This window comes from Symphalangus syndactylus, chromosome 22 (assembly GCF_028878055.3).
Source record: "Symphalangus syndactylus isolate Jambi chromosome 22, NHGRI_mSymSyn1-v2.1_pri, whole genome shotgun sequence".
Lineage (NCBI taxonomy): Eukaryota > Metazoa > Chordata > Mammalia > Primates > Hylobatidae > Symphalangus > Symphalangus syndactylus.
In genome coordinates this window covers 39111661-39129219 of record NC_072444.2, presented here as the reverse complement: position 1 = coordinate 39129219, position 17559 = coordinate 39111661, and the positions used below count along the sequence as shown (strand labels likewise).

Here is a 17559-nt window from a genome sequence, read left to right as displayed (position 1 = left end):
GTTTCACTCTTGTCACCCAGCCTGGAGTGCAATGGTGCAATCTTGGCTCACTGAAACCTCCACCACCTGGTTCAAGCAATTCTCCTGTCTCAGCCTCCAGAGTAGCTGAGATTACAGGCATGTGCCACCATGCCCTGCTAATTATATTTTCAGTAGAGGCAGGGTTTCACCGTGTTGGCCAGGCTGGTTTTGAACTCCTGACCTCAAGTGATCAGCCCACCTCCACCTCGAAAAGTGCTGGGATGAACAGTGAACCACCACGCCCAGCCGACTGAATTTTAGAAAATAAAAACTGATTACCTTTTTGTATATGGTTCATCCCTTCAGCAACCTTCACATGCTGTGGAAGGAGTATAACTCTCATCTTATCTACCAGAGCCTTGGATACTGACTTACTTTGTTCAATGTAATGTGACTAGAAGTATCATATGCCACACATGAGCAGAAGTTTTAAAAGTCAATGTGTGACTCCAGCACTGTTTATATATTTTATTTTTTAACTCATCAGCATCTTAGGATAAATAGAATAAATACAAAGAAACATTGAGAGACAGGCACACGTGCACACACACACACACAAGGGAGGAATACAGAATGATGAGATATTATATGTAAATATGGAGTACCAGCCAGACCCTAGCCATTTTATACACTCCAGGTGAGGCACAAGATATGCTAGGAAAGCCTTTCTGAAAGTTCCAGTACCAGTGGAGCTCCCAGGTAAATAATGCAAGTGCATGAGTCTTTCCTATAGACCGGAGAGTGGCATGTTACATCTTTCTATTGTCAAAGTGGTTAAGCTGAGAACTACAGTTCCCAGAATTCTTTTCTCCACGACTTTCTGTATTGGAGTTGTCTAAAAATAAATTTGTTTGGAATTTGAAAAGCAGCCTAAAGCACCAGCCATTACTCTCTGATCTTTGTGGCTATACAGATGCAGAGGCGCCAACAGCTTCTAGCTTGTTTTGCTCTCAGCCACTTCACTCTGTGTCCAACTTTTTCCCAACTTCTGAATTGGGGAGGATCAACAGAAGCCTCAGGCTGCCTGCCTGCAGATCCTCAGAAGTAGCAACTGAACAAAAATTTTTCTACGAGTGAAATTTGCTCCTTTCATGACCTCTACTTCATTGGCTAGATGGGCTTGGTTTCTCGATTGACTGGCTATTGCTGCCTCTGATTCTGCAGCTCTCTGTTTCATGTCTTTGCTTTCCTAAGTCCTTCAACAATTGTTTAAGGTCTAATTCCTATGGTAAATGCCTTATCCCACAGTGCATGGTAGCTCTGCTTTCTAAGTTGAACTCTATTTCTTAACCTAAGTCAAAACTAACAACGTAGATAAAATCAGAGATGTTTTGATTTTATCCCTGACATTCCAACATGTTATTCCTATTGTCCCCTATCATCTCCCTCTCCTTAGAGGTAAATGAATTAATATATATGTGTGTGTATGTATATTCATATAAATATATATGTGTGTGTATGTATATGTACATGCACACACATATATGTACACATATACCTATTTAAATATATATGTGTATATTTAATATATTTAATGTTCCTCCATGGGATTTTATTATTTTTATATTATTTTATATTCCTTCTGGAATATATAATATTATAAATATATTATTTTATATTCCTTCTGGCATTACCTCACCATAGTATCATCTAGAACAGGTGTTCAAGCTGCTAGAATTTTGCTGCCTCATAGAAACATTTACCATATGATAGTTGATAAGTGGTATCTCAATGAATTTCAACATATGTTCATATAAAAAGAGTTTGAGCATCTTTTATATAGATAACAGCTATTTGCACTTTTTTCCCATTTTATGCAGGGTTCTTGGTCTTTTTATTCCCTAATTTAATAGTTTTTTATGTATTGATATATCAATGCTTTTTTTTAAGCTCTCAGTGCAAATGAGGAAATTGAGATTTATGATAATGTGGTGATGTACTCAATATAATATAATAAAGTCTTGTACTGTGATGTAAACTCAGGCCTCCAAATCTGAGATTCAATGTTCTTTATATTATACTAGAGACATATAATGCAGTTTCATCAAGTTATTTCTTTTCACCTTATGAATACAAGCTCTGTGAAATATAAGTATTCAAAACTTTCTTGTTAATAGAGAAATATTTAAGTATGGGTGGCATTTAAATTTTATTGGTTGTTATTCTGATTTTTAGGAGATATTAACATTTTGATGATTACTTCATGTCCTTTATATAGTTAGAATTTATAAACCAGAATTTTTTCACTTTTCACTTTTTTCTTCCATTACTCCATAATGACTCAAGTGAATAGTACAAAATTTAAATTCTTGAACATTCATTTTATTATTTTCTGTATCAATTTTTTTCCAAATGGGGATACACAGGCCTTATACTCATGTATTAATGGAGGAACTGAGAGATAACACTTGTAGTCTCACAAGTCGAATAATAGATACTATTTGTCTTGTCTTTGCTGTGGTCCAAGATACGCATTATTCTTTATATTTTCCCAGCCAATCACATCCATGCCCTGTACGTGAAACATTTACGAGCAATCATGCATTCTGTAATTCACCTTTAAATATGGCCAAACCAACTTGAAAGTTTTAATAACTCCCACTGCAACTTGAACATCTCTTTATTCCCCAAGAAGCAGCTGGTCTTTTTCTTGCCATGTAATTCACAAAATTATTTCATATCAATACAGCTGTCATAAATGCAAAGGTCTCAAGGACTGTGAGCCCCCTTTCCCCAGAAATTAGGCAAGCGATTCACCTAACTTCACTGTGAAGCAGTTGTCCTTGCTTTCAGGAGTTGGTTGAGTGTTATATTACATGTGTGGAAAGGATCTTAATATTATTTAGATCAACGCCCCTATTTTACATATGAAGACTTGGAAGCATCGGTTGACTCAGTAAATTACTCGATCCCACACTCCTAGGACAAGATTTCAATTCCCATTTTCTGACTTTCAGGTCACTGTTATTTCTGGTACACCAATTTAAATGAGAGCTGTGCTAGAGACTTCCATTTAAATATCAGGTAGGTGAGTGCAAAAGAAATTAAAAGTTTCTGGGATGGGTAAAGCTAGAAGAACAATGTGAAGGTTTTTTGTTTATTTGTTTTTCAAAGGCCACACAATTTTTAATAGAAAGCCAAGGAACAGTAGGTAGTTGAATGAGTAAATTGAGTTTGGTCTTAGAACAATTTGTTTAGAATATATAGTTACAACAGAGGTTTGAGAAGAAAAGAAAAACAAATGCTTGGATTAGTAGAAAGATGAAAAGGTTTTGTCATGAATTTTGAGTACACATCATTTCAATTGGCTTTCAGTGCACTTTGTAAAACTGAGATCTCAGTGAGAAAGAGATTTCCTTAATCAGCCAAGTTACAACTTTTGAGGTGCATTATATTACATAACTTCTAAATTCATTACTATCTTCTGTCTGATGTAAACTTGTCTCAACAGTTGCTCCATGTAAACTCTGGAAACAGGAAGAGTGTTTCTTGTTTCAAACAGCTTCTGTGAAATCAATAATTTCTAGCATTTAAAAAATGCCTGGCTTCTGGCAGCGTGGTATTTAACAGTCTTTCTATTTAAAATATACTTAGAAATGTATGAGTACTTCAGCCTTTAACCAGAACATGTTCACTAGCCTCTGAAAAATGTATGGCATTGGTGACATACATCAAGCGTCATTCATAATATCTATATTACTAAAATAAAGAACAAATAATTAGAGGTGATTTCACTTTTTTTTTTTTGAGGCGGAGTCTCACTCTGTCACCCAGGCTGGAGTGCGGTGGCACGATCTCGGCTCACTGCAACCTCTGCCTCCCGGGTTCAAGCGATTCTCCTGCCTCAGCCTCCTGAGTAGCTGGGATTACAGGTGCGTGCCACCATACCCGGCTAATTTTTGTATTTTTAGTAGAGACGGGGTTTCACCATGTTGGTCAGGCTTGTCTCGAACTACTGACCTCGTAATCTGCATGCCTCGGCCTCCCAAAGTGCTGGGATTACAGGTATGAGCCACCGCGCCCGGACATTTCACTTTTATTCTAGACAATCTCCATCAGAAAATTGAAACAGATGATGTATCTCTGTAGTCATTTTCCTCCCCTCATGTTTGATTCCTTTTTCCTAGCCACTGCAAGAGACCAGTGCCCACACCCTTCCCACTATTGTGTTCCCACTAATAATAAGCTTTGATCCTCAAATATTCCTTATCCATCTTTCACCCTTCATGATGTTTGAAAAAGGTTTTCATTCCCTTTTCTTACAAAAGCCTGCTGTCAGCAAGCTGTGAAATTTAAAAAGTATTTCACAAACTGAGGAGTAAATATTTGAAACCATTAATTTTTAGTTATTTTATGAATATTTGTATTTTACTTGTAAAACAAATGCTAAGTCATAAAAAAAAAGATATTTAATTGAATCATTTGAAATACCTAAAAAGGCTATTGGGAAAAATATTTGGCCACTGTGAGTCCGGAAAAGAGACAATAGGGAACTATCTGATGGTGGGCTGCCACTCAATTAGTCCATGCAAAAATCCCACTTTGAGTTTGATTGCTGTATTTTTTCCTAGTTCTCTTCCCAAATGGAAATGCTAGAGTCCTTCCAGAAATCAGAGCAAATGGCCTGGAGCAGTCAGTCTGTGGTAACTGAATTCATACTACAGGGTCTGTCCAGCTCTTTCGAACTCCAGATTTTCTACTTCCTGCTTTTCTCCATAGTCTATGCAGCCACTGTGCTGGGGAACCTTCTTATTGTGGTCACCAACGCATCACAGCCACACCTTCATTCCCCCACGTACTTTCTGCTGGGCAATCTCTCCTTCATTGACATGTCCCTGGCCTCATTTGCCACCCCCAAAGTGATTACAGGCTTCCTTAGTGAACACAAAGCCATCTCTTTTGAAGGCTGCATGAGCCAGATATTCTTCCTACATCTCTTAGGGGGTGCTGAGATTGTACTGCTGATCTCCATGTCCTTTGATAGGTATGTGGCTATCTGTAAGCCTCTACGTTACCTAACAATCATGAGCCGGAGAATGTGTGTTGGGCTTGTGATGCTTTCCTGGATTGTCGGCATCTTCCATGCTCTGAGTCAGTTAGCATTTACAGTGAATCTGCCCTTCTGTGGACCCAATGAAGTAGACAGTTTCTTTTGTGACCTCCCTTTGGTGATTAAACTCGCTTGTGTTGACACATATATTCTGGGGGTGTTCATGATCTCAACCAGTGGCATGATTGCCCTGGTGTGCTTCACCCTCTTGGTGATCTCCTACACTATCATCCTGGTCACTGTTCGGCAGCATTCCTCTGGTGGATCCTCCAAAGCCCTCTCCATGTGCAGTGCCCACTTTACTGTTGTGACCCTTTTCTTTGGCCCATGCATTTTCATCTATGTGTGGCCTTTCACAAATTTCCCAATAGACAAAGTACTCTCAGTGTTTTATACCATATTCACTCCCCTCTTGAATCCAGTGATCTATACCCTTAGGAATAAAGATGTCAAGTATTCAATGAGGAAACTAAGCAGCCATATATTTAAATCTAGGAAGACTGATCATACTTCTTAATTTTCCTCATAGGAAAATAAAATACTTCGTCAGCATTTATCCCCCTCATTCAATTGGCCAACATATTGATACTATTGCAAGAAATCAATTAGTTCGTGGTAGAACTGTTTCTATAACCAACCTCAGTCATGAAGTTCTGGTCATATTAATTGTTTCTTACACAACATGACATTTACTGTAGAGCATTATAAAATGTATACTTAATGTTTTATGTGAAAGGACCAACAATATCAAATATTTATTTTTTTAGATTTGAATATAATTTCCTTTGAGACTTTCACGTTTTAAGAAAGAGTAGATTTCCTCCCTATCTCTAGCAATACTCTCTAAGAAAAAAGACAAATATAAAAGCACCAGCACCTAGTATAGTACCCTATACACTAAAGTAGCAATAGAATGTTTATTGCTGACAAGATACTAATGAATGTGGGTTTTTTGTAGCTCAAAATTCAGAAGGCAATAGAGGGTTTTTGGTAAGTAAAAATATTAGGAATGTATCTTACTTATCTTTAGTCCCTATGTTCCCTAGAGTGGACTCCATAGTTTTAAAACAGTATAGGAAACTCCATGCAAATTCTTATAGTCATATCTATATCTATGTCTATCTATCATATCTATCTATCTATCTATCTATCTATCTATCTATCTATCTATCTATCATCTATCTATCTATCTATCTATCATCTATCTATCTATCATCTATCAACTGATTAAAAGGAATCTAGAGTACTGTACAACAAATCTCATCCACAGCCCTGTTCTACAAAGATAAAAGTAAGACCCAATGATACACTAGGTTTTTCAAAATCATGCTAATTAGAGACAAAATCTACATCATTCGCTCACAAATATAGATATTTATTTCCTAAGCACTAACAAATTGTTTTGGTGTCATGATGTTTACTGTACCATTTTTTAATCCAAAGCCACATTGTAAATAGTGGGGTTTAAAGGATCTGAGCCATTCTCCCTATGGTTAAACACAGTATTTGATGTAAGGACTTCATTAAACAGGTTCCTCAACATATATATCCAATAAGTGGAGCTTTTAGAAAATACAAATCATCCAGTCAAATCTATTTATTTTACAGATGATGAAATTGAGAACCAGGGAATGATGTTACTTTCCCAACTAAGCTATTCAATGAAAGAATCTAGCATAAAAGATGCTCTGTCTCTCTTTCACTCCCTCTCTCTTCCTTTCCCTCTCTATTGAACTAGGGCCAGATTATCTCCAAGAGCATTTTGATCATTGTCATTCTGAGAGCTACATGTAAAAGAAATGTTTAATGTATAAAACTGAACTATTGTAATCACTAATAATTAGCCAATTCCCTAGAATTGTCAAAATTTACATAATATTCTCAGTAATATTTCCTTAGCCTGAGTATAAATAAATACAGATGGATATTTAGATGACTGATGGATAGATTTTAAGGAGTCAAATAGATAAGATAGCCAATAGGTGAGTATATGGGCAGATAGATTAATAAGTTGATGGATGGGTGGATACATATATATACATATGGCAATATAGGTGGATAGATAATTTATCAATGATAAAGAAATGAATATGCAGCTTACTATACTGACCCAGTAGTTTCTATGGGTTTATATTGAGCCTGTACCAACTGTAAATTGCCTCACTTGTTTAAAATTGCTGTAAAAGTTAAGGAAGTTGGCATAGTTAAAAAGACATAATCTTAAATGTGTTTCTTGTGATGAAGTACCGCCAATTCAATTTATGAATGTGTTTAATGATTACTGGAGAGATCTAATAATGAATAAAGGTTAAACAAAATATAGTAATAATGTTCTTTATTTATATGGCTCTCGGAACATTATAAACCTGTCCTTCTCAGCCCTTGTAATAAGACCAAATCTCTTAAGTTGGGTTGCTCATATTTTGTTTTAGTCAATAGTCGATGGTTGGCTGATTGACGTTGAGAATATAATATAGTTGTTTCTTTATCAGGCTATGAATTTTGTGGGCCTGTTCAGCATATTAATATATACATTACCAGAATTATAACCAAATAAATATCATGGTTTCCATTATATTAAAGTGTGCATATGCTGTAAAATAAAGCCATCTGTTCTAAGCCTTAGGAAAGCAACCTAGGAAATTAACCCTAAAGAAAAAATACAGATAGGTGATATAATCACCAACCTAAGAAAATTTGAGTAAAAGAGTATTCCAGTTCCCATTCTAATCCATCCATTGATGGAGTCCTCTCTTTCCCTGCCTCATATTGTCTACTGACAATCACTTATCTCAGCATGCTCTTTAATCTTTGATTATCATAGTCACAGAAAACCTAACACTGAGTGCCCAGGGTTCATTGTTAAAGACATACCTAGCAAACACTTTAAGGGACTATTGAGTCTAATTTCAAGATGCTACGTCTTAAACTCCAAGAGTTGTTGGCCTAATCAAAGCTGTCTGAAGTGTGGTTCTGTAGAGTCATTTAATTTATTTCTTCACTTTTTATTTTTTTAATTGACTAGATTTTTCTGTTCTCCATTGACCTCCATTGAGTTTACATGATTTTAGAAGTTGATTTCTAATTATGGTCTAATAAATGAAACCAGGAGTAAATGTAGAGAGATGTAAAAACACTTCCCATAGTGCAAAAAATTCAATATATATACATGCACAAAGAAAATCGAGATTTGTCTCAAACTGGATGAGCTTCAAACACTGAGACCTCCGCACCAAACTTCATTCCTGGCATAAAAGTTCCTTTAGTCATACTTCTCTCCCCACAGCAAATACATTGCCGCTACTTAAACAACTACTTTCCCCTGCTCATCTTAGAAGGTGAGATGGTAATCAGCAAAGTGCTCTTCCATATAAGATGTGGTCAGGGATTTGTGAAACTTCACTATAGGAAACTTGACAAAGAAAGAATGCGTTTGATATGCCGTTTTTTTCTGGTCAGTTATAATTTTGTCCCACTCTTCTTCCAGAAAATCTATTTTTAAAATAATTTTACAATATTTCTTTCAAAATTTTCAATGGTTTTAGCACTAAAATACAATGCAGTTTTATAACGTCACCCTTCAAGGTTTAATCTAAGCCCCATCTCTTCAGGGAATCTTTTTCAATTCTTTTATTGACCTCTCTGTCTTTATTTTTTTCAGAGCTAATATGTCTTACATCATTGATTTTATGCATTGAAATATATTGTTACCTAAACAATTCTTAAGACTGTATTATTTCTTCTTATAGTTGATAAGCATTTTGAGAGTGGACTTTTCCCTTTCTTGTTTTTATTGTTTTGTTATTGTTGTTCAATTGTTGGCAAATTTGTTTTGTTTTGCTTTGGTTTTAGTATCTGCTATAGTGTTTGATTCAGTGAACAGTTAACATGGTGACTTGTTACACTTTTGAAGTACAGTAATTATCTTTTTCTAAATAAATGTCTTTTTATATTTTCCTTATTAATATTCCATTACTTTTTGAGTATATAATATAGTAATCATAGAAATGTTGAAGTGAAAAGAATTTCAGAGATTATCAAATGTTCCTGTCAAATTCTGTCATTAGCTATGGGACCTTCTGCAAGTCACTGATGTGATTAAATCTTCTCTGAGGTCCTTTCAAGCTCTAATATTCTTGTGTGTAGGATTCCTGCCTTCCAATTCATTTTGTCCAGTGGTAGTTCACATATAAAACTTCCTAAAAGCTGATTTCTGGGAGGGTGACTGAGAGGATCCCTAATAGGAAAAGAGCAGTGAGGAAGTAAGGGAAAGAGAAGCTGATGGGATTTCTATTAATATATGAAAGACCATAAAAATAGATGGAACCACACCTGGTATCTGTGGTCCTCAGAAACCCAGTTACCAGGCCTTTACCTACCAAGGTTCTACAGAAAAGGAGGGATGCAGAGAGATATTTTCTAGTGTTTGCTTTTATGTTAATGCTAATCACCCCTAGTTTTCTAACACAGAGAAAAGCAAACATATTAAGAGATGTGTTACACATTCTGTATCATGGCCATGAAAAGTGTGTTAATTGAGTAGGAAATCACTGTTCTGTGAGTTCGGAGTCTGTAGGAAATGAGCCCCTGATTTTATATCCCTCAAGTGGTTCTGGTGAACCTGGTTAATCACCATGTGTCTGTTAATGACACTGAGCTTTGAGAGGAAATGCCCTGAGAAGCCTCTGAGGCAAGACAACAATCCTCTTCAGGATGGAAATTAAACTGTACTAATATGTAACATATCATATTCAATATGCATCACACTCTGCCAGAGATGCTTAATTATATATTAATGAATATGTTGTAATTAAGTATGTATGTTAAACATTAATTGAATTCTTAACATTGTATGAGGTATATATTATTATTACTGTTATTATTATTATTATTTTGGACATGGAAAAATTGAGAAAAGTTTAAGTGACTTAACTAACATTGTACCACTGATAAATTATGTATCCAGGATTTAATCTGGACTTGCTTTCCTTTCTTCCTTCCTTCCCTCCTTCCTTGCTTCCATTTTATATTTCCAGTATGTTTTTAATAGATAACATGTTCCCATGTTTCAAAAATCATAGTACTGTTTTAAGTACAATGAATACATAATAGTTGTATATATTTATAGGGTACACGTGATGTTTTGATACAGGCATACAATGTGTAATGATCAAATCTGGGTCACTGAGGCATCTATAACCTCAATCGTTTATCATTTCTTTGTGTTAGGAGCATTCCAGTTCAACTCTTTCAGTTATTTTTAAATACACAATAAATTATAGTTAACTATAGTCACCCTATTGCGCTACTGAATACTAGACCTTATTCCTTCTGTCTGACTGTATTTTTGTACCCATTAATCATATCCTCTTTATATCTCCCTCCCCACTACCCTTCCTAGTTCCAGTAGCCATCATTCTACTTTCTCTCTCCATGAGTTCAATTTTTTTTTAGCTGAGATATGAGTGAGAAATATGAGAACATGTGATAGTTGTCTTTTCATGCCTGATTTACTTCACTTAACATGATGTCCTCCAGTTCCACCCATGCTTTTGCAAATAACAGGATTTCATCATGTGTATAGCTGAAAAATATTTCACTGTGTATGTGCACCACAGTTTAATTATCCATTCGTCCATTGATAGACACTTTGGTTGATTCCATATTTGGTTATTGTGAATAGTGCTGAAATAAACATGAGAGAGCAGATTCTCTTCAATGTACTGATTTCCTTTCTTTTGGATATAAGCCCAGGAATGAGATTGCCGGATTATATAGTAGTAGTATTTTTAGTTTTTTAAGGAACCTCCGTAATGTTCTCCATAGTGGCTGTACCAGTTTACATTCCTACCAAGAGAATACAAGGGTTCCCTTTTATCCACATCCTCACCAACATTAGTTAGAAAAAAAAAGAAAAAAATACAATGTATGTTTCTTTAGTCAAGCTGTTCAGAAGCTGTCTATTAAGCTGACTTACACAAATATCACAAGTTCTCACTCATATTTGGGAGCTAAAAAAATTGAACTCATGGAGAGAATAGAATGATGGCTACTGGTGGCTGGAAAGCGTAGTGGGGAGGGAGAGATAAAGAGGATATGGCTAATGGGTACAAAGATACAGTTAGACAGAAGGAATAAGGTCTAGTATTCGGTAGCACAATAGGGTGACTATAATTAACAATAATTTACTGTATATTTAAAAATAACTAAAAGAGTTGAACTTGAATGCTCCTAACACAAAGAAATGATAAATGCTTGAGGTTATGGATGCCTCAGTTACCCAGGTTTGATCATTACACATTGTATGTCTGTATCAAAACATCACATGTACCCCATAATATGTACAAAAAAATTCAACTTTTACGTTATATTCAGAGGGTACACGTACAGGTTTGTTTCATGGGTATATTGCATGATGCTGAAGTTTGAGGTATAAATGATCTCATCACCCAGGTAGTGAGCATAACTGACTTCTAAAATATCACTTACATTTTCTTATTATTTTACCTGACAATACTTAAGGTGTTCCCATTGCCTGTGTAGCTGAGATTATGTCGTGAATGTTGTAGATCTATGGTAAAACACTTAACACTTACACCTAGGTATGTGCTGCATGTCTTCCTGACTAAATTGGACGATTCTCCAGAGCACTAGATTTTGCCTTCCTTTGCATCCTTCACTACCACTGGCACAAAGTTGGTACATTATTTTTGCTGAAATTGTCATGTTCATAATTAAAAATGTAACTGTTTAAATAAAAAAGATATTGATAAGAAATTCTCTAAAGAAAGGGTGTATATCAACCTTGATAAGATAAAACTGATGCATGATATAATACTAAAATAAAAATAAGGTAATATAATAAAAAAGAAAAAATCAGAATATCAAAATATATAAAATTGAAAGTGTGCTTTCCATCCCTGCTCTTAACTCTCCAGTTTCCCTTGCATGTATGCATACACATGCACAAACACACACGCATCTGAATCTACTTTATTAATTTTATTTAATTTTTATTACCATATCTGTGGTTTCTTTAACCAAGTACAAGCAGATTCAAATACAGATTAATACATTTTGCCTCTTATCATTTAAAGTGAGTATTCATTTTACATATCTGAACTTATTTTTTTGTTTACTCAATAGTATGGAAGCTTTTAATATCAGTACAGAGAGTTCTAATTATTTTTACCATTTCATGTTATTTCACTCTATGGATAATTTATTTAATTTGTATCTTACTGATAGGTAATGAAGTTCTCTCCTATTTATTTTATTATAGTGCCACAATAAGTAATAGTGAACATATACCATTTCTTAAGTATCCAGACGTATTCATAGAATAAATCCTCAGTAATAAGATTTTATTTCAAAAGGTATGCACATTTATAAATAGAAAATTGCCTTTATAAGTAGTTTAATGTCTATCTAAATGCCTAAATCTTTAGCTTCGTATCTTACCAGTCTCCTAACCAGCATCTTTTTCTTCTAAACTGATGGATGAGTTCCACTTCTCAGAACACATCATGTTGTTTTACCCTCCACATTTTGCATATGCTCTTCCTTTTGCCTAGAATGTTCTCCCCTCAACCTTGCTGTCCTAAGATCCTATTTTAAGATTCTACTAGACTATCACCACATTCTGTTACATCAATTAACCTTCCTTTATACCTGTCATAATTGGCCAATCCCTCCTGTATATTCCAAAACTAACCTGCAGATACTTCTATCATTGCAGCTCATTTAATATTTCAACAAGTGCACGAGTATCTGTGTATGCCAGGCATTCTGTTACTTGTTGGCAATAGAGCGTAAATATGATGTATTTCGCTCTACCCACAAGGAATTCCAGTCTAGAGGGGGAATATAAAGGTATTCAATAAAGAATAGCATAATCATTTCTAATTATAATTATGCTGTGCACTATTAGGAACATGTATAGAATAGCGAAAGAACATATAATGCCGGAACCTTCCCCGGTTGCTGTGGACATTGGAAGTCTTCTTGGAGAAATTCCATCAAGGTTTAGTCCTGAGGGTACATGTACAGGACATGGGCAGGTTAAGCAAATGGATATCATTACATAGATATAATAGCATTTGGAAAAGGCCCCAACAGCATGGAGCCTGGCACACTAGAAGACAAGGGAAGTTAGTGTTCAAGGGGGAGAAAAATGCAAAATAGGGCTGAGGAGATAGGCAGAATCCTACATTGTACTAATTTGTTGCTTTCTATTTCCCAGCCTCATTGCTATTTTTTCTGTAATCCATAAAATAATGCCCATCACATTATAAACTTTTAGTAATAAATATTTGAGAATAAATAAATATATGATATTCATCAATAGTGGATGAAAATTGTCAAAACTAATGTCAAGTCAGAATACTTCACACCTGGGAAAACAGGTGCTGAGCAGTGCCTCCCTCATGAGGGATATCTAGATCTCTTCGGCAGTCCTTCCTGCTCCCCTCCAGGTGTTCTATCATCTTAATGTCTAGACTTCCACCAACTGCCACATCAGTGAAAATGCAAGAATTGCAATGCAGAGGAACAGATTTCTATACACCGATAAGGTCATTTCAGAGTATGGGAGGTAGAGAGACTCTGAGAAGTTGCTTCAAGACATAAGGTGATGAGGAAAGAAGGTAATAAGAGGGAAAAGAGAGACTTCAGTCTGGAAATTACTAGGCTAATAGTCCAAATAACTCCACATAAGCCAAGTCTCAGTATGTTGGTCAAACAAGCAAATTCAAAGTTATACAGGAGGGGTGGAAAGAGACAAGAAGAACAAGGATAACTTTTCTTCTGTAGCTCCAATATAGTCTTTAAGTGCAGACTGTATGTTTGGCACCCTTTTATCCACTACAGAGAAAAATAAGATAAAACTTCCTCAGCAAATCACCCGAGAAGTCTGTAAAAAGTTCTCACAGCAGAAACTGGACAAAAGTTAAGCAGCTGCTGGTAGTCTGCCCCCACTTAATCAATGCTTCCCCATTACCTCTACAATAGGCCTAATGTCTTTATTATAGCAGCATCCATGGCTCTGACCACCTCCTATCAGCACAGATTCTCTTTCCACTACTACTAACTTAATATCTTGTGCTCCAGGAATAGTAAACCAAATGTAGCTCCTGAATTCATTGGGCATTTTATGCTCCTCTGCCTTTGTCCATGCTCTTCCCTTCCTGGCTTATTTTACTCCAACCTGTCATCCAGATCTCAAATTCAGCACTACCTCTGATCTCCAAGCTTACTCTGACTTTGCCAGGGACGTTTAGACTTGCCTTTTCCTAGGTTCCCATATCACTACATGCAAATTTATACCATGACAATTATCTTCCCTCTTGTTAGAATATAATCTCTTCAAGGATAGGAAAGTTGTATTATCATTTCTGTTTCCTCAGTACATCTCACAAATTCTGACATGTAAAAAGGGCCAAAAAAACATTTCCTGGATTATCTTTACTGAGAGGAGCCTAAAAGGCAGAAAATCCAACTTATGACAGTCATCTCCTCCTTACTAACTAATTCAGAGATACTTCATGTAGAGAAAAATGCCATCCTCTTGGAATTAGACATGTCCTTGGAAGAGCTAGCATAGCTCTTCAATGTATGATGAAATGCCAATGACTGAAAACAGATTTGTGCTAGAGGGCAAACAGAAAACGAATCAGGACACAAAGGGAGAGAGGTATAAAACAAGAAGAGGATAGAAGTATAACAGATTCTATAACCCTGCTTGACCTAATGTCTCATATAGGATTAATTTGTAAGAACATTATATTCCTAGTGATTCAACAAATGCTATGTTTGTTGAGAGTAAGGCATGAAAGGCTAGGAACAAGGCTGGATTACAGTAAAGTGAGAGTTAGAGATGCAAAAAAAAGTTGTAGGTATGGTAGTAGAAAGGGCGTGTTCTGTTTTGCACCAGGCTGCTCTATTCATATAGGCAGAATTGCTGGTGTAATATATATGAATGGAGTGGCCTGGTGCAAAACAAAACAGAGAGATGAGGTCTCTGGTTGTAATTTGATCTAAAAGCTCAGCTCCAACTTGGAATTCTGGGCAAATATTGGCAGGCTTGTATTTACTTGTTTCATTTTTCATGAAAATAAATAAATCTGTATTTGTGAAATTTTCCACTATATAATTTTGGTAATTAACTTGATTTCTTTATAAATTGAGGGAACACAAAACATGTTGGGAATAGAGGACAGTTGTGGCTTGCAGCATGCTAACTTACAAACTCTGCTTACAAGATGATGAGAAAATTAGAATGGAGAAGCTAATTCCCCAAGCCACAAACCTGGTAAATGGTGAAAAGCTAGATTCAAATCAGGCAATCCAGTTTCAATTATGGTGCTCTCCATCTCCACTCCAGGGGTTCCTAGCTCTTTGTGTGTGTTTGTGTGTGCATATACAAATGCATCATATGTCCCTTTGGAAGTTTGGTGAAGTCTGAACCCTTCTCAGAATAATATCTTGCACACATAAGATAAAATACACAGGGACTTACAAATGGCCAATAAATACATGGAAAAATGCTCAACATCACTTATCATCAGGAAAGTGCAAATCAAAACCACAATGATAGGTTGTCTCACCCCAGTTAGGATGGCTATTATCAAAAAGACAAAATAATAAATTCTGGTGAGGATGTGGAGAAAAGAGAACGCTTTTTTTTTTTGAGACGGAGTCTCGCTTTGTCGCCCAGGCTGGAGTGCAGTGTTGCGATCTCGGCTCACTGCAGGCTCTGCCCGCCAGGTTCACACTATTCTCCTGCCTCAGCCTCCCAAGTAGCTGGGACTACAGGCGCCCACCACCATGCTCGGATAATTTTTTGTATTTTTTGTAGAGACAGGGTTTCACTGTGTTAGCCAGGATGATCTCAATCTCCTGACCTCGCGATCCTCCCGTTTTGGCCTCCCAAAGTGCTGGGATTACAGGCGTGAGCCAGAAAAGAGAACTGTTATATGCTATTGGTGGGAATATAAACTAGCACAGCCACTATGAAGAACGATACAGAGTTTCCTTTTAAAAACAAAACAAAACAAAAACTACGAATAGAACTACCATATGATCCATCCATCCCACTACTGGGCATTTATCCAAAGGAAAGAAAATCAATATACCAAAGAGACATCGGTAGCCTCATACTTATTGCAGCACTACTCACAATAATCAAGACATGGAATCAACCCGTGTCTGACAGCAGATGAAGAGATTTTTTTAATGCAGTACATATATACAATGGAATATTACTCAGCTATAAAAATAATGAAATCATGTCATTTGCAACAACATGTATGGGATTGGGGTACATCATGTTAAGTGAAATAAAGCAGGAACAAATAGCTGTTCATCACATGTTCTCATTCTTATGTGGAAATTTTAAAAAGTTAATCTTGGCCAGGAGCAGTGGCTCACACCTGTAAATCACAGCACTTTGGGAGGCCGAAGCAGGCGGATCGCCTGTCAGGAATTTGAAACCAGCCTGGCCGACATGGCGAAACCCTGTCTCTACTAAAAATACAAAAATTAGCCAGGCATGGTTGTGGGTTCCTGTATTCCCAGCTATTCTGGGAGGCTGAGGCAGGAGAATTGCTTGAACCCCAGAGGCGGAGGTTGCAGTGAGCAGAGATCGTGCTATTGCACTCCAGCCTAGGCAACAGGGCGAGACTCCGTCTCAAAAAAAAAAAAAAAGAAAAGAAAAAAAAAGTTGATCTTACAGAAGGAAAAAGCAGAATAGAGATTACTAGAGGCTGAAAAATGTAGAGAAAAAAGGAGAAAGGGAGATATTTGTTAAAGGACACAAAATGACAGCTAGATTAGAGACATAAGCTCTTATGTTTTATAGAACTGTAGGATGACTATAGCCAAAAATAATATTTTTTATATTTTCAAATAGCTAGAAGAAAAGATATCAAATATACCCAACAAAAAATGATAAATGTTTGAAATGATGGGTATGCTAACTACCCTGATCTGATCTCTACATGTTTTATGTATGACATCACTATGTGCCACATAAATATGTAGAATTATTGTCAATTAAAAATAAATTAAACTTAAGAATATAAGAACACAAAGAAAATCAATTATACTAAACTGTAGTATTCAAATATTTTTTCAATTGTGATATAGTAATACAAGTGCTTTCTGAACATACTGAATAAGATCTAGTGACAATCTAATAGCTAAACCAATTTTAAAATAGTAATGATCTATAAACAGAAATAAAAACAAAAACAACATGACTATCTCAATAGATGCAGAAAAGGCTTTCAATAAAAGTCAGCATCCCTTCATGGTAAAAACACTCAACAGACTAGACTTTGAAGGAACATACCTCAAAATATTAAGAGCCATATATGACAAACCCACAGCCAACATTATACTGAGTGGGCAAAAGCTGGAAGCATTCCACTTGAAAACTGGCACAAGACAATTATGCCCTCTCTTACCACTCCTATTCAACATAGTATTGG

The 17559-nt window shown here is 36.0% G+C and overlaps 1 protein-coding gene across 1 annotated transcript; it reads left to right on the top strand.

The window, feature by feature from the left end:
- The first annotated feature begins 4640 nt into the window (after positions 1-4640).
- Positions 4641-5588, top strand: LOC129472140 (olfactory receptor 4K3-like). The gene has a single exon (XM_055261561.1). It carries the CDS (start codon positions 4641-4643, stop codon positions 5586-5588), a length of 948 nt encoding a protein of 315 aa, XP_055117536.1.
- Positions 5589-17559: the final 11971 nt, after the last annotated feature.

What these genes read in the sequence shown, in the direction of transcription:
- LOC129472140 (XM_055261561.1), top strand. Translation starts at nt 4,641, where the DNA reads ATGGCCTGGAGCAGTCAGTCTGTGGTAACTGAATTCATACTACAGGGT.